At 45.0% G+C, this 17,675-nt stretch overlaps 1 protein-coding gene across 1 annotated transcript in view; it reads right to left on the bottom strand.

Moving 5' to 3' along the window:
- PCCB (propionyl-CoA carboxylase subunit beta) overlaps positions 1 to 15,992 on the bottom strand; it is an 85,986-nt gene extending 69,994 nt beyond the window's left edge. Inside the window, exons 1-5 of the mRNA XM_010364823.1 lie at positions 15,745 to 15,992; positions 12,371 to 12,490; positions 11,723 to 11,791; positions 7,767 to 7,823; positions 6,237 to 6,350 (exon numbers count right to left, since the gene is read on the bottom strand). Of these exons, the coding sequence (XP_010363125.1) occupies positions 6,237 to 6,350; positions 7,767 to 7,823; positions 11,723 to 11,791; positions 12,371 to 12,490; positions 15,745 to 15,927 (543 nt within the window). The 5' untranslated portion in view covers positions 15,928 to 15,992. The remainder of the gene's footprint in view (positions 1 to 6,236; positions 6,351 to 7,766; positions 7,824 to 11,722; positions 11,792 to 12,370; positions 12,491 to 15,744) is intronic.
- Between the last annotated feature and the right edge of the window lie 1,683 nt (positions 15,993 to 17,675).

The raw sequence follows: 17,675 nt of genomic DNA, 5'->3' as shown, positions 1-17,675 counted from the left end.
GCTACTTGGCTGAGGCAGGGAATCGCTTGAACCCAGGAGGTGGAGGCTGTAGTGAGCCAAGCTCGCACCATTGCACTCCAGCCTGGGCGACAGAGTGAGAATCCATCTCAAAGAAAGAAAGACAAGAAAGAAAGACAAGAAAGACAGAAAGACAGACAAAAAGACAGAAAGACACAAAGAACAAACGAACGAACTACCACCGGGCATGGTGGCTCATGCCTGTAATTCCAGCACTTTGGGAGGCTGAGGTGGGTGGATCACTTGAGGGAGTTCGAGACCAGCCTGACCAATACGGTGAAACCCCATTTCCACTAAAAATACAAAAATTAGCTGGGTGTGCTGGCATGTGCCTGTAATTCCAGCTACTTGGGAGGCTGAGGCAGGAGAATCGCTTGAACCCAGGAGGTGGAGGTTGCAGTGAGCTGAGATCATGCCACCGTGCTCCAACCTGGGCCACAAAGCGAGACCACATCTGAAAAAAAAAAAAAAAAAAAAAAAAAAGAAGAAGAAGAAATACCAAGTTGGAGGACTTTACACAACTTCAAAACTCCTATAAAACTACAGTAATCAAGACAGGTTCTATTTTAAGGATAGACACAGAACAATGGAAGAAGAGAGTTCAGAAACAAACCCTTACATTTATGCTCAACTGATATTTTTATCGATGTGTCAAGACAATTCAATGGGGAAAGAATAGTTATGTCAATTAATGGTGGGAGACAAGAATGTTAGACCCTCACGTCACGCCATATACAAAAATTAACTCAAAATGGATCACAGACCTACTATAAGAGAGCTGGCTGGGCGTGGAAGCTCACACCTGTAATCCCAGCACTTTGGGAGGCCAAAGTGGGCGGATCACCTGAGGTCAGGAGTTCGAGACCCACGCTCAAGCACGCACACACACACATAAACACACAAATTAGATAGGTTTGGTGGCAGGCACCTGTAATCCCTGAGATTGTGCCATTGCACTCCAGCCTGGGCAACAAGAGCGAAACCATGTCTAAAAAAAAAAAAAAAAGGCCGGGCACAGTGGCTCACACCTGTAATCCCAGCACTTTGGGAGGCCGAGGCGGGTGGATCACGGGTTCAGGAGATGGAGACCATCCTGGCTAACGTGGTGAAACCCCATCTCTACTAAAAATACAAAAAAAAAATTAGCCAGGCGTGGTGGCGGGCGCCTGTAGTCCCAGCTACTTGGGAGGCTGAGGCAGGAGAATAGCATGAACCCAGGAGGTGGAGCTTGCAGTGAGCGGAGATCGCACCACTGCACTCCAGCCTGGACGACTGAGCATGACTCCGTCTCAGAAAAAAAAAAAAAAAAAAAGAGTCAAACCTACCAAAAAACTCCATGAAGAAAACAAAATCTTCATGACTTTGTATCACACAGTTTTTACATATGACAATAAAAGCATGACCCACAAAAGAAAACCTGATCAACTGGACTTCAAAATTAAAAATGTCTCCACCTCAAAAGCCACCAGAGGCTGAGCACATCAGCTCATGCCAGTAACACCAGCCCTCTAGGAAGCCGAGATAGGAGGATGGTTTAAGTCCAGAAGTTTGAGACCAGCCTGGGCAACATAGTGGGACCCCACCTCAACAAATAATGAAAAAAAACTGCCAGACATGGTAGCATGTGCCTGTGGTCTCAGCCACTCAGGAGGATGCGACAGGAGGACTGCCTGACCCCGGGAAGTCCAAGCTTCAGTGAGCCATGATCACACCCCTACACTTCAGCCTGGGTGACAGAGTGAGAACCTAGTACAAAAAAAGAAAAAGAAAGCCACCACAGGCTGGGTGCAGTGGCTTGTAATCCCGGCACTTTGGGATGCCGAGGCAGATCGCTTGAGACCAGGAGTTCAAGACCAGGCTGGCCAATGTAGTAAGACCCCATCTCTACACAAAAGGAATTTTTTTTTAAATTAGCTGGGTGTACTAGTGTATCCCTATAGTCCTAGCTACTCGGTAGGCTAAGGCAGGAGGATTGCTTGAGCCCAGAAGTTCAAGGCTGCAGTGAGCTGTGACTATACCACTGTATTCCAGCCCAGGCAACAGAGCAAGACCCTGTCTTGAAAATATAAAATAAAAATAGGCTGAGCGTGCTGGCTCATGCCTGTAATCCCAGCACTTTGAGAGGCCAAGGCAGGCAGATCACCTGAGCTCAGGAGTTCAAGACCAGCCCTGGACAATATGGCGAAACCCTGTCTCTACTAAAAAGGCAAGGAAATTAGCTGGGTGTGGTAGCACGCGCCTGTAATCCCAGCTACTTGGGTGGCTGAGGCACAAGAATCACTTGAACCCAGGAAGCAGAGGTTGCAGTGAGCCAAGATCATGCCACTGCACTCCAGCCTGGAGGACAGGGTGAGGTTGTCTCAAAAAATAAAAAATAAAAATAAATAAAGCTACCACTAAGAAAGAAAAGACAAGCCACAGACTGGGAGTACTTACAAATCATATATCTGATAAAGGACTTGTATCCAGAATATATGAAGAACTCTTACAACTCAAAAACCCAATTACAAAATGGACAAAAGATCTGAATAGACATTTCAGCAAAGAAGGTTTGCAAATGACTAATATGTACATAAAGATGCTCAACATGATTAGTCATCTGGGAAATGCAAACTAGAACTACAGTGAGATACCATTACACATCACTAAAATGGCTATAGTCAAAAAGACTGGACCAGGCGCAGTGGCTCATGCCTGTAATTCCAGCACTTTGGGAGGTTGAGGCAGGAGGATCACTTGACCCCAGGAAGTCGAGGCTACAGTGAGCTGTGATCATGCCACTGTACTCCAGCCTAAACAACACAGTGAGACCCTGTCTCAAAAAAAAAAAAAAAAGAAAAAAAAAAAAGAGTGGTTGGGTGCAGTGGCTCACACCTGTAATCCTAGCACTTTGGGAGGCCAAGGCAGGCAGATCACTTGAGGTTAGGAGTTCGAGACCAGCCTAGCCAACATGGTGAAACCCTGTCTCTACTAAAAATACAAAAATTAGCTGGGCGTGGTGGTGCATGCTTGTAATCCCAGCTACTCAGGAGGCAGAGGCAGGGGAATCACTTGAACCCGGGAGGCAGAGGTTACAGTGAGCCAAGACTGCACCATAGCACTCCAGCCTGGACCACAGAGCGAGACTCCATCTCAAAAGAAAAAAAAAAAAAAAAAAGACTGACAATACCAAGTAATCAACAAAGATGTGGAGAACCTGCAACCCTGAATACATTGCTCATGGTAATATAAAATGGTTTAGTTGCTTTGGAAAACAATCTGGCAGTTTCTTAAAAAGTTATAAACAAGCTTATAAAACCTACAATCCCACTCTTAGGTACTTATGTACTCAAGGGTTATGAAAACACATGTCCACACAGAGTAATACACAAATGTTCACAGTAGCATGTATCCATGATAGCCAGAAACTAGAAACAACCCAAATATCCCTCAATTGGTAAATGATGAAAATATGTAAAATATTCAATAGAATATTATTCACCAATAAAAAGGAATGAATTGATACACATTACAATATAAATGAACCTCAAAAAACGGTGCTTAGTGAAAGGAGTCAGATGGAAAAATCTGTAAAAGAAGAAAGTTGGGTGAGGAGTTGACTGTGGTTAGGTGGGAAATGACTGCAAAAAAGCAAGGGGGTATTTTTGGAGTGGCAGGTTCGAAAACTAGATTATGGCTGCACAACTCTAAAAATTAATTTGAATTACATGTTTATAATAGGTGGATTTTATGGTCTCGGCTCACTGCAACCTGCACCTCCCAGGTTCAAGCAATTCCCCGCCTCAGCCTCCTGAGTAGCTGGAATTACAGGCACCTGCCATCACACCCAGCTAATTTTTGTATTTTTAGTAGAGACAGGGTTTCACCATCTTGGCCAGGCTGGTCTTGAACTCCTGACCTAGTGATCCACCCACCTCGGCCTCCCAAAGTGCTAGGATTACAGGTGTGAGCCACTGCGCCTGGCCCTATAAAGCTATTTCTTAAAATGTCAAGATCATGGAGAACAAAGACAGGAACTGCTCCAGATCAAAAAAGATTAAAGAGAGGTAACATCTAAAGTCAATGCTTCATTCTGGATTGGATCCTGGCCAGCAGGAACACACACACACACACACATATATGTATAATATATGTATACACACACACACACACACACACACAGAGACAGAGCGAGAGCGTGTGCACAGAGAGAAAGCACACACACACCAAGAGCACACACTATAAAGGACTTAAGTCCTGAATAAGGATAATGAATTAGAATAACATAGATGGATCAATGTTAAATTTCCTGATTTTTACTACATATTCTGGTTATTTAAGAGAATATCCTCATTCTTCAGAAATACCCAATGAAGAACTTAGGAGGTAAAGAAGACATAGTATCTCCAATTTATTCTCAAATACTTCAGAAAAATGTAACATGCAAATATGTATATATGGAGAGAGAATAACAGAACAAATGGAGAAAATGTGAACAACTGGTGAATCTGGGAAAAGCACATATAGGAGTTCCTGTACTATTCTTGTCATTTTCCATAAAGTTTGAATTTTTTTTTTCTTTTTTGAGACGGAGTCTTGTTCTGTCACCCAGGTTGGAGTGCAATGGCACAATCTTGGCTCACTGTAACCTCTGTCTCCTGGGTTCAAGCAATTGTCCCACCTCAGCCTCCTGAGTAGCTGGGATTACAGGCATGCGCCACTACGCCCAGCTAATTTTTGTATTTTTAATAGAGACAGGATTTCACCATGTTAGCCAGGCTGGTCTTGAACTCCTAACGTCAAATGATCTACCTGCCTTGGCCTCCCAAAGTGCTGGGATTACAGGCGTGAGCCACTGTGCCCAGCCTGAAGTTTGAAATTTTATCAAAATAAAAAGTTACCAAAAAATAACACAGGTAGGAATAAGTGAGTGGAGGTATCAATATGAAAAGCAGCATTAGTAAGCAATTAATTAAGCAATGAAGATCTGAAAGTAAAGACTAGCCTTTGAAAACAAAAATTAAAGGCCAGGCGTGGTGGCTCACTCCTGTAATCCCAGCACTTCGGGAGGCAAAGGCAGGCCAATCGCTTGAGTCCATGAGTTCAAGACAAGCCTGGGCAACATGGCAAAACCCCACCTCTATAAAAAAACACCAAAAAAATTTGCCAGATGTGGTGGTGCATGACTGTGGTGCCAGCTATTCAGGAGTCTGAGGTGGGACGATCGCTTGAGCCCAGGAGGCTGAGGTTGCAGTAAGCAGAGATCATGCCACTGCATTCCAGCCTGGCCAACCGAGACTCTGTCTCTAAATAAATAAATCAATCAATATTTTTTTTAAAAAACTCCTCCAGACCCATAAAGATGTATTCAACTAGATGATATACTAAAATCCAGTCAGGCTCTAAAATGTGGTGGTTTATCACCACGTCTCTGAGGGCCACTCTTTTGTTTCTATACAGGAATGACTTCCAGGCCTAAACTGCTCAGGCCAAGCCACCCACAGAAGCAAGCCTGCAGAGCAGGGATGACAAGAATGGCTGGCCTGATTAGAAACAATGTCTGCCTGTCTCCTTCCTTTATCCTCCCTGGAAGTGTTGCCAGTTTCTGTCTGCAGTATGTCTCTCCCTCATCCCAATCTCTCTTACTGTATCTCTCACAAATATACTTTATACTTCACATAACACATTATTTTGTTTCTTTTCATTTCTTTCTCTCGTAATTTCAGTCTGTAAATAAGCAAAGAGATGTCAGTAATGAGGCTCGCCAAATGTTTCTGAATGGTAGGATCTGGGGTGATTTCATTTTTCTTTGCACTATGGCTTGGAATATATATAATAATCCTGTAGTGTTTTAACAAAAAAATTTTTTAAAAGTGAGACTTTTAAAAAATTCTAATTCTAGCACATCAGTTCATTTTAACTTTTCATATTTCCTCTCCCTTGCTTTCAAAAAAAAAAAAAAATCTCAAGTGCTTTTCTCTTATGAACGATCTTTAACTGTAAATTCCCCTATGTGTGGCCCTCTGTTAGAAAAAAATGAAAACCCTCTCTTCCCACTCTCTCTTGCTTTTCATCTACCCTTCAATCCCACCCCCAGTGACACAGAAAGGACCCACAGAACAGACACAATGCAGCAGAGAACAATAAGGAGAGTTGGAGAAGCTCTGGCCAGGTCATGGCTTAGAGAACTTCAGCCCTGTATTTTTTTATTCTCTGTTCTCTATTAACAGGTTTCTCACCAGAAAGATGTCTGCATAGCCAGCCAAAGACTCCACTCCCTCTTGGATCCGTGCTCCCCCAGAGTCATTCAGCCCAATCACTGGAGCCCCCACTGTTATGGCCTGGTCCATGATCTGAGACAATGGAGAAATCTTTTATTGAGACAAATATTCTTGATATAAAAAACGACATTCACAAAGTACCACAGTGTTTTCTGGAAAATGTTCCGAGTGTACTTTTCAAAACAGGAGGCAGTAACACTGGTTTCACTCCCCATCATGATTGGGTACCTTCATGGAAGACAAAGGACCAGATATTTAAAAGGCTGATTAAAGCCCCCAAACACGCAAGAGCAAAAGCACTTCCCATTAGCAGGGGATAAAACAACTCATGGCAACCATTTCTAGAACCACAGGCTCACATTGTAACATCTTCCAGCAGCCAGTTTTGTTCCCAGGTACTGCTTTGAAAGAACTTACAGTAGACAGAATGGCAAAGCAGTACTTTCATGAAAGCAGATGTTGACCCATCTGTTAATCTGAGGGCAGGCCCAGGCCTGCTTTTACTTCTAATGTGACAGATTTTCCTCATGGGTTAGTAATTCTGACAGCATAATAAGCAACATTCCTACAGCCCTTGACAGTTTAAAAAGCACTTTCACTTCCATTACCTCATTTAGCCCTCATAACAGAGGCAGTAAAAAGAGAAAAATTAAGAAGGTACAAAAGTTAACTGACTGGCCCAAGGTCTCAGGAGCAATACATGACAGGACCATGTCTATAATCCCGATGTTCCAGTTACCAGTAGCTCCAAATTTAATTCCAAAATTCTCTATTATTTATAGTTTATTCCTCTCCTAGAGCATCTAATCTCTAGCAGTGGTTTTTAAATATCAGCATACAATGCTCCTACTGTTCTTTAACCTTCTAGCACCTGGCCCCTCCACCTAGACAAAAGGTTCTTCACCTGAAATCCTCAGAACCCCCAAGGGGTCTGTGAACGGGAGTCCACGAACGGGAAAAAATTCACATCTTTATCTTTACTAACTCTAGCCAATCGTTAACATTTCTTTTCATTATGAATATAGGCAATGAGCCTCAGTATTAGAAATACCTGTGACTTTGTCATTATTAGAAGCCACAGATATTTTTACGTCCCATTAAAGTTGTTGCAGATACTCTGAAATATTTCACCTTTGACTACTTTGAAATTACGGTAGTTATTAGATCTACTGCTAAATCTTGTTATTAAATGCATTAACAAGGGAGCACATATATTACAAATGTGGTTTTTAAAAACATTTTTAATAATTTAAAATCCTACAAATTTTATTTTAGGTATGTAAAAACAGGAGGGTCCAGGCTTTGCCAGCCCATGGAAGAGATCCACTATAGAAAAATTGTTATGCACCCCTTCAGATGGGTAGCAGATCTTGCATACCTCTGCCCTACCCCAAGTACCTAGCTCAGTGTTTTATACCCCAAAGATACCCAATAAGCACTATGTAACTGAGGAAAGCAATGGATTGAATTTGAGTATTAAACACTTACTTTGCAGATCTTTTGGGCATGTGCTCCTGACAGACTGCCTCCAAAAACTGTAAAATCCTAAAAAGAAAATACAAATCAGCAAGTCAAATATAGTGACTGGCTAGAGATGAAAATCCAGTAGGAGGAAGAAATAGAAAATTCACAGATAAAAGCTTTTAGGCCAGGCATGGTGGCTCATGCCTGTAATCTCAACACTTTGGGAGGCCAAGGCAGGTGGATGGCTTGAATCCAGGAGTCTGAGACCAGCCAGGGCAACATGGCAGAAACCTGTATCTACAAAAAAATACATTAAAAAGTTAGCTGGGCATGGTGGCATATGCCTGGAGTCCCAGCTACTCAGGAGGCTGAGGCAGGAGGATCACTTGAGCCCAGGAGACAGAGGGTTTAGTGAGTTGAGACAGCACCACTGTATTCCAGCCTAGGCAACAGAGCAAGACCCTGTCTCGAAAAAAAAAAAAAAACAAAAAAACAAAAAAAACGTTGCCTGGGCACGGTGGCTCACACCTGTAATCCCAATACTTTGAGAGGACAAGGCGGGTGAATCGCTTGAGGTCAAGAGTTCCAGACCAGCCTGGCCAACATGGTGAAACCCCATCTCTACTAAAATAAAAAAATTAGCTGGGCATGGTAGTGTGCGCCTATAATCCCAGCTACTCGGGAGGCTGAGGCAGGAGAATCACTTGAATCCAAGAGGCAGAGGTTGCAGTGGGCCGAGATTGCATGACTGCACTCCAGCATGGGTGACAGAGCGAGACTCCATATTTAAAAAAAAAAAAAAAATACACACATAGTTTTTAAAGCATTTTCAGAAGTTTAAAAAATTAGAAAAAAGTCTGACTTATAGATTATTCCATAGAATAAAATATCTTAAAGGAAGTTCATGAACTGTCAAGGCAAAAGAGCTAGTCTTTGCTCTACAAAAATGATTTGAAAGGAAAAAAGAGAAAAGAAAAAAATGATTTGCAGCTCTGAAGGAAAACCTATCACACAGAATTAACTCTAATACCAGATTCTATGGATATCAAACAGTCAAGCACTTCTATTTTTAGGAAATATTTACTATTTCATTTTACTTATTATTTTGAGACCGACTCTTGCTCTGTCACCCAGGCTGGAGTGCAGTGGCATAATCTTGGCTCACTGTATCCTCTGCCTCCCAGGTTCAAGCAATTCTCCTGCCTCAGCCTCCCGAGTAGCTGGGATTACAAGCTCGTGCCACCATGCCCAGCTAATTTTTGTATTTTTAGTAGAGACAGTTTTGCCACGTTGGCCAGGCTGGTTTCAAACTCCTGGCTTCAAGTGATCCACCCACCTCAGCCTCCCGAAGTGCTGAGATGACAAGCGTGAGCCACTGCGCCCGGCCTATATTTGTTGTTTTAAAAAGGAAGGTTAAAAAACAAGAATCAGAGCTCTCACTGCTACTTCTGCTTATGAATCTTCATTATGTTCAGATGTAAAGGGCTTATTGTGGGCATAACCTCTCCTACAGCCCCCTCAAAAAGACATGTGGGAATTAAGAACAGAATCAGCCATGAGAATAAGAACAAAGAGACAATAGCATGCGAAAGATTAAACAAATTTGGGGGAACTGAAAGCACAAGAAAATATCTGATTTAGAGGGAGAGAATGGAAGCTCATACACCTGCAGTGGGGGTAATCAAGGAGGGGACCATCTAGGAACCATGGAAAGTGGAGGTGAGAAGGGGGCTGAAAACAGAGACTAACAGAAGTCTCTGTTAGAACCAGTCAGACCCCACAGAGCCTCTCCTTCACCTTGAGAGGAAAGAGAAGGTTTGTTCTGTAAAGGAAATTAACCAGAAGGGTTCTAAACTCACAATTGCTAACCTAAAAGAGGAAAAGGTGAGGCTGAAAACACACAAGATTAGGAGGAGCCTATACACTGAATGAGTGAGTGCTGGCCCCTTTTTTCTCTCCCCCCAGAATACACAGCCAATTATCAGGCAAAGGACTGAGGAGGCTCCCCAGAAGAACGGAAGCTCCCCAGAAAAAATATTTAAGATATTAACATCTTGGAGATCACTATTAAAAAAAAAAATAGCTCATCACTCCCTACCCTCAGTATCCTTCAAGGCCTGTCTCAATTGCCCCATTGTTACTAAAGCTTTCCTCAACCATGGATGTGATTTTCCCTTGTGTTGGGTCTACATTTGCCTGGAACCTCTCACTCCATGTGCTCTGTAGTCACATCTGTTCTGTGCCATTCTGCCTATAAAATGATTCGCTTCTTCAGGGTGGGAACTCTTGTCTCAGTCATCTCCACCTTCTCCTCACTCCCACCCTAACATGAGCATAAGAGGTGCTCGAAAGTATGAATTCAGTGAATTTTTCCATCTGCTTAATAGTGGTGAGTGAATACCATGTCCAGAAAACAACTTTCTTAGTTCTCTCTACAGTGGTTCCTTCTGTACAAGTTTTTCTCAGCTCTCATAAATTGCACAAAACAAAGAAATGTGATTCCTTCTATTTCAGCATTTGGTAGACCAATTTATAACAGTTTTAAAACATTTCAAAGGTAATTTAATTGGTAAATACATACTGTCTAACTACGACAGATTTTAAATTAATTAAGTATAACTATTTTATTTTTTATTTTTGAGATGGAGTCTCACTCTGTCGCCCAGGTTCGAGTGCAGTGGCGCAAACAGCTCACTGCAACCTCCACCTCCCAGGTTCAAGTGATTGTCCTGCCTCAGCCTCCCAAGTAGCTGGGATTACAGGCACCCACTACACCTGGCTAATTTTTGTGTGTTTTTTTTTTTTTTTAGTAGAGACAGAGTTTTGCCATGTTGGCCAGCTGGTCTCAAACTCCTGACCTCAGGTGATCCACCCTGAGGTCACATACACTACCCAGGACACCCGTCTCAGCCTCCCAAAGTACTGGGACTACAGGTATAAGCCACCACGCCCAGCCAATTTTAATATCAAATTTTAGGTCTGTAAAAAGACCTAAGCATTTTAAATTATATATATATCTACACCTCTGGAGAGAAAAAAGTCAAATCCAAAATAGTACACAAAATATTCTGTGTTAGTTTTCTATTACTGCTATAAAAAATTAATGTAAATTCAGTGCCTTGAAACAACACAAATTATCTTAGAGTTCTATAATTTAGAAGTGCTACACAGGATTGACTGGACTAAATTAAGGTTGGCAGGGCTGTGCTCCGTTCTGGAGGCTCCAGGGGAAAATGTGTTTTCTTGCCTTTACCAGCTCCTAGAGACCATGGGCACTCCTTTGCTAATGGTCTCCTTTTCCCATCTTCAAAGCCAGGTACTGCAGATCATGTCCTTCTCTTATCATATCCTTCTAAGCTCCTCTTCTACCTCCCTCTTCCACTTTTAAGGACCCTGTGATTACATTGGACCCACCTGGATAAATCAGGCTACTCTCCCTATTGTAAGGTCAAGCTGATTAACAATCTTCATTCCCTTTTGCATGTAAAATAACATATTGATAGCTTCGGCTATGTGTGTGAACAAACTGTATCTGTCTTGAGGCACCCTGATAAAAGTTTTCTGAACATATTGATGAAAGCCCAAAGCTCAGGGGAACGCTGCTTCTGAGAGTCAAGTCCCCTTTGCTAGGCTGCACCCACTGCACTCTCTCCAATCCACATACACTGCCCAGGACACAGATGCCCTGCAGGCACACACCCAATCCTGCCAAGAGGAATCTCATTCACTTGGAATAAATTCCTGGTTCCTGGGATACCTTTGTACAAGGCTAGTGCCCTGTGATCCTCCCCCAAAACAAAGGACTCTTCCTAAGAAAAAAACGCACAATATTCTGGAAATATGCACTGAAAAACAAAGCAAATCCCTCATTTTCTCCAAACTGCAAGCAAGTTTTCATTCCCCAAGATTGGCTTCTTTCACATATTTTCCTCTTGGCTCTGCCCTCCAAGAAAGTTCAGACTATTAGAGTTATGAAATACCTGACTGAAGATATAAACCAATCTTCCATTGATTCGGCCCCGTCCAGTGACCACGCTGTCTCCAGGAAACTGCCAGAAAAATGCAAAAATAAAGGTTAAAAAATCCAAATACTTCTTTTAATGAATTTGGCCACTATGCCTCAATGAAAGACAAAAACAAAACCCAAATTCCTAAAACGTCAATAAGAACAAGAAACATGAAGGAATCCCACCCCACTTGCCCAGCTCTACAACAGCAAGCACAGGGCTACCACTTCATCAATAGGAGTGAAGGGCACCGTCATCTTAGGCCTTATCTACCCTCCTAAAAGCACAATAATCAAGACCCAGGTCCACCACTTCTCTATGCTTACATGAAGGAGGACGTATAAAGAAACACAAGGCAGGGTACAGTGGCTCACCCCTGTAGTCCCAACACTTTGGGAGGCCACGGTGGGTGGATTGCTTGAGGCCAGGAGTTCCAGGCCAGCCTGACCAACATGGCAAAAGCCCATCTCTACTAAAAATACAAAAATTAGCCAGGCGTGATGCCTGCAGTGCCTCTGCAGAGGACTTCAGATAAAAGCCTTATAGATTTATTATTATTCTAGTGGGTAGGCCAGCTGAGCCACACCTAAAAAGTGTTCACACCACCATTTGAACAAATACCTTATTCTTATCAGCAGCCATTCCAAAATCTGCACATCTGTGTTCCACAAACATGTCGCTCTCAACAAAGCTGCCAGGGTCCAACAAGAGACTGATCCTCTCCCTGGCTGTTAGCTTTCCCTACAATGGAACAAAGATCACTCAGTGATGTCATCACAGACAATTTAGTAAGCAAAGCAAGGGCTGTTCATGGGAAAGCTGGAAGGGCAGATTTGCCCATTCATCTCAATGCAAATGCTTCCATTCTGTCCAACCTGCCCAAGGCAGATAGGTGTTATAAGACTTTAGATGACATGGAAATCAGGGCAGTGTGCACCAGAAGCCACCCAACTGTGGAAGATGAATAAGGAAATAGGGGGAGGAAAAGGTAGAGAAGTGGGGATAAGGAGAACCTGACCCTGGAACACAATTAACTAGTTCCACAAGTACTTACTGGAGATCTAAGGAGCCATAAAAAGAAGAACGCAGAAGCAGGTGGTGGAAACTAAAGCAGGCTTAGTGAAGGATCTGACGCAGGTTTTTTCTAGGGAGACCTACAGAAGCACATCTCACCTCACGAGGGTCCCTGCTGCTCCCAGCTCCCACCTCAAGGACACACTACTTCCTGGTTCTTCTCCTGCCTCCTCTGTGGATTTCTCCTTCTCCTACTATCCTATCCCCTGCTTAGGGACCCCACACCTGACTGACACTGTGACACAGAGATGACCCCATAGCACGGAGTGGCTGAGTAGAAGGGGAGTGGGACACAAAATGTTAAAGAGCTCACTTGAGTTTAAAAATGCTTCTTTGGGCCGGGCGCGGTGGCTCACGCCTGTAATTCCAGCATTTTGGGAGGCTGAGGCGGGCGGATCACAAGGTCAGATTGAGACCAGCCTGACCAACATGGAGAAACCACGTCTCTACCAAAAAATACAAAATTAGCCGGGTGTAGTGGCATGTGCCTGTATTCCCAGCAACTCGGGAGGCTGAGGCAAGAGAATCGCTGGAACCCCCTGGGGGGCGGAGCTTGCGGTGAGCTGAGATTGCTAGCCATTGCACTCCAGCCTGGGCAACAAGAGCGAAACTCCGTCTCAAAAAAAACAAAATGCTTCTTTGAGGAGATGAGGTTGGAGCTCTCAATCTACCAAGAGCCTCAGCTGGGCACGGTGGCTCACACCTGTAGTCCCAGCACTTTGGGAGGCTGAGACGAGCATCACTTGAGCCCGGGAGCTTGAGACCAACTGGACAACATGGCGAAACCTGGTCTCTACTGAAAAATACAAAAAATTAGCTGGGAGTGGTGGCACGTGCCTGTAATCCCAGCTACTCAAGAGGCTGAGGCAGAAGAATCACTTGAACCTGGGAAGTGGAGATTGTAGTGAGCCCTGATCACTCCACCACACTCCAGCCTGAGCAACAAAGGAGAACCTGTCTTTAAAAAAAAGAAAGAAAGAAAGAAAGAAGGCCGGGCGCGGTGGCTCAAGCCTGTAATCCCAGCACTTTGGGAGGCCGAGACGGGCGGATCACGAGGTCAGGAGTTCGAGACCATCCTGGCTAACACGGTGAAACCCTGTCTCTACTAAAAACTACAAAAAAACTAGCCGGGCGAGGTGGCGGCGCCTGTAGTCCCAGCTACCAGGGAGGCTGAGGCAGGAGAATGGCGTGAACCCGGGAGGCGGAGCTTGCAGTGAGCTGAGATCCGGCCACTGCACTCCAGCCTGGGTGACAGAGCGAGACTCCGTCTCAAAAAAAAGAAAGAAAGAAAGAAAAAAAGGCCAGGCTCGGTGGCCCACACCTGTAATCCCAGCACTTTGGGACGCCAAAGTGGGTGGATCACTTGAGGTCAGGAGTACAAGACCGGCCTGGCCAACATGGTGAAACCCTGTCTCTACTAAAAATACAAAAAAAAAATTTGCCAGGCATTGTGGTGGGCGCCTGTAATCTCAGCTACTCAGGAGGCTGAGGCAGGAGAATAGCTTGAACCTGGGAGGCGGAGGTTGCAATGAGCCAAGATCGCACCATGGCACTCCAGCCTGGGCAACAAGAGCGAAACTCCGTATCAAAAAATAAAAATAAAAAGGGGTGCAGGAGGGGGTTCATATTAAATCTGCCTCCTAAGTCAACTTTGGCAAAAGAAAAACAGCTTCTGGAGGCTTCATCTAAACCCAGTAGGATCTATCTGGGAAAGGGCTGGGTGATGTTCCACAGAAGCATTGAGCAATAGGCCCCAACAGAAAGAGTTGTAGAGGAACACTGACAGGCCTTTCCAGAGGATGATCTAACATCTCCCTCAGCCCTAACAGAGCAGCCCCAGGGGAGAGAGAGAAAGCACTCCTAGTACCACAAACCATCACTAAATTTACATTTTATTCTCGTGTCAAAAGGAACTGTCACCTTCGGGTCCTTGTCAAATTTATGACACCTGAATCAACACTAGACAAATATAGAGCTGTTCAAATCTCCTCACTTTAAGACCCCATCCCTCCCCCAGTGCCTCCCTCATGGTTGTGAGTTGTGCCTGAATACTCTTCACCTGTAAGAGTTTCACTTCTGCACCTTCCCGTTGGTTCTTTAATTCGTTCAGCACAACAGTCCAGACTCACCCACGAGTCATGGACACACTGGGCAAGCCTGGTTTCTAGTCAGGGGTCACCTCTCCAAAATGGGCCACCTAGGTTATCTCTGAAGGCCAGCTGCGATTCTCGCCTCAAAACCGAGGCGGTAGGTGGCAGAGCCTCAGCTGGTCAGTGCAGCCAAACATCGAGAGTAGCCTGCGCACTCCCAGAAAGTCACCTGCTTCCGACACATGCCTTTGCTACCCATCAAGGTGAGGCACGCTAAGGCCCTAAAGAGCTTGACCAGGCATTCTGCGGGCAGACGTTCCACAAGTTCCCTGCACGCGCACATCCCCCACTTCATGTTAGTGGAGTATGCCCAAGTTCAGTTTTCCTGCTTCCACAAAGACGAAAGAATCTACCATCACTTTTTCATGGGGCAGGAGAAGAAAAAGCACATCGTTTTTACCGAGTGCCTATTGTTTTGCTATCTATGGTCTAACGATACGCTTGTGAAGGAAGAATTATTAAAATTGCCCAGAGATTTAATAAGTTGCCCAAAAGTTTATGTTAAGTGGTGAGCTGGCTGGAGACCAGCCAGCTCCAGCCAGCTCTGTCTAAATCCCAAGGGTTAAACAGTGTGAAGAAGCACACAGGTACTTCTGCTCGTTATCCCGCCTCCACGAGAAACGCTACAGGTTTTCAAAGTGAACACCCTCGCCCCCGCCCTTCCAAGCACCGTGCGGATTGGCAGGGAGGCCTCGGACGCCGCAAGCCGGGCACGCTGTGATAGGTCGCGGACGCCAGGGGCGGGACTCACTTAGGCCCCTCAGGACTCACTCGCTTGTGCTGCGCGTCAATACGGCGTTGGCCTCCTCCCAGCAGCGCGTTCCGGCGCTTGTTCTCGATGCGTTCGTTAACAGAGGTGGCCTGGCTGCAAAGGCCGCGGGTCGCGGCGCGGAGACCGCTCGCCAGAACGCCGAGCCTTGCCCCAGCCGCCGCCACCCGTAATGCCGCTGCCATTTTTGCTGTGCCGGCGCGTCCCCTATCGACGCACCTGAGTACGCATGTGCGTAAAGCGTGGTTAAGGCGCTTGCGCAGCATCGGCTGACTGTAGGGAAACTGGGGACTGGACTACAGAACCTGCTTGGGAGTAAGGTGTGAGAGTTCGAGACCCGATGCTGCCCAAGAAGGGTCGCGCAGACGAAAAGTACGGGGCCCGCCTGGCTGCACAAGAAGGGGACATAGTCCTTAGTCTTCTCTGACCTCCTAGACCCTTAACTTTGTCGTCCCACTTCCTACAGAAAATAAGATTATAAGTTTTTTTTTTTTTTTTTTTGAGAGGGAGTCTGGCTCTGTCGCCCAGGCTATAGGTCAGTGGCCGGATCTCAGCTCACTGCAAGCTCCGCCTCCCGGGTTTACCCCATTCTCCTGCCTCAGCCTCCCAAGTAGCTGGGACTACAGGCGCCAGCCACCTCGCCCGGCTAGCTTTTTGTATTTTTTAGTAGAGACGGGGTTTCACCATGTTAGCCAGGATGGTCTCGAACTCCTGACCTCGTGATCCACCCGTCTCGGCCTCCCAAAGTGCTGGGATTACAGGCTTGAGCCACCGCGCCCGGCCAGGATTATAAGATTTAACCAACATTTATTAAGCATTGTGCCCAAGTGTTGCTTTTTGCACTTCCCATGCACTGGCTTATTATCTGGATTTCACAGATGAGGTAAATGAAGAGATGAGTGATTTGATCAAGAGGCAAGATTGAGGCCGATGTAGGTGAGCCCAGGAGCCCAAAACCAACCTGAGCAATATAGTGAGACCCCACCTCTACAAAACAATTGGAAATTAGCTGGGCATGGCAACTTGCACCTGTGACCCAAGCTACTTGGGAGGCTAAGGCCGGAGGATTGCTTGAGCCCAGGAGGTCGAGGCTGCAGTGAGCCGTGATTGCATCACTGCACTCCAGCCTGGGCAAAACCCTGTCTCAAAAAAAAAAAAAAAAAAAAAAAAAAGCCAAAACTGACAAAAAAGCCAAGACTAATGATGTGGTTGGCCAGGATTTAAACTCAGAGAGCTGTCACCATATGTGCCAAATAATGAGCACAGGACCCTTAACCTCTAATCAGTAGTTCTCAAAGTGTGAATCCCATTAAAGAAAAAATTATTCATGACAGTTACTCATGTTTAAGAATGGTAAGGCAAACCTTATTCAGGCCCAATCTGACAGAGGTAGGGATAGAGTTTTGCAGTAAGAGCGATTGGGCTGAATATAGCAAAGTGAGAATTTATAGCTAAGGGGCAGTGTGTGGAAGTCAGGGAATGGAAAATTACTACGAGGAAACATCGGCGGGGAATCTGGCTAAATTGACCTAACAGGATTCCTGCCAAAGGCAGGTCAGGGTAACTGAACATCACCTGGGGGATGGTGGCGGTATGGATCAAAACCAGATATGGAGAGTGATCAGATATCAAGAATGGAGGATTCTGGCTAAACTGACTTGGCAAGATTCTTTCTAAAATGGAATTCCACAAGGAAAGACATGGAAGCCCAAGCTCAGGCCTAGTCAAAGAGAGAGCTCAGAAGAGCCTGACCAATATTTGGTCAAGGAGGGAATCCTGTCAATCCAGCAACTTCAGTATCACCTGGGAGTGAGTTGGAACTGCAAGCTTCGAATTCTCAGAGTTTACCCCAGACCTTTAAATCAGAAACTCTGGGGCTAGGGCTAGCCACCTGTTTTAGCAGATGACCTTTAGGTGATTCTGATCTGCTTGC

This window comes from Rhinopithecus roxellana, chromosome 1, assembly GCF_007565055.1.
Source record: "Rhinopithecus roxellana isolate Shanxi Qingling chromosome 1, ASM756505v1, whole genome shotgun sequence".
Lineage (NCBI taxonomy): Eukaryota > Metazoa > Chordata > Mammalia > Primates > Cercopithecidae > Rhinopithecus > Rhinopithecus roxellana.
Note: the sequence above shows the minus strand (reverse complement) of the source record. Positions and strands in the feature narration are given on the sequence as shown.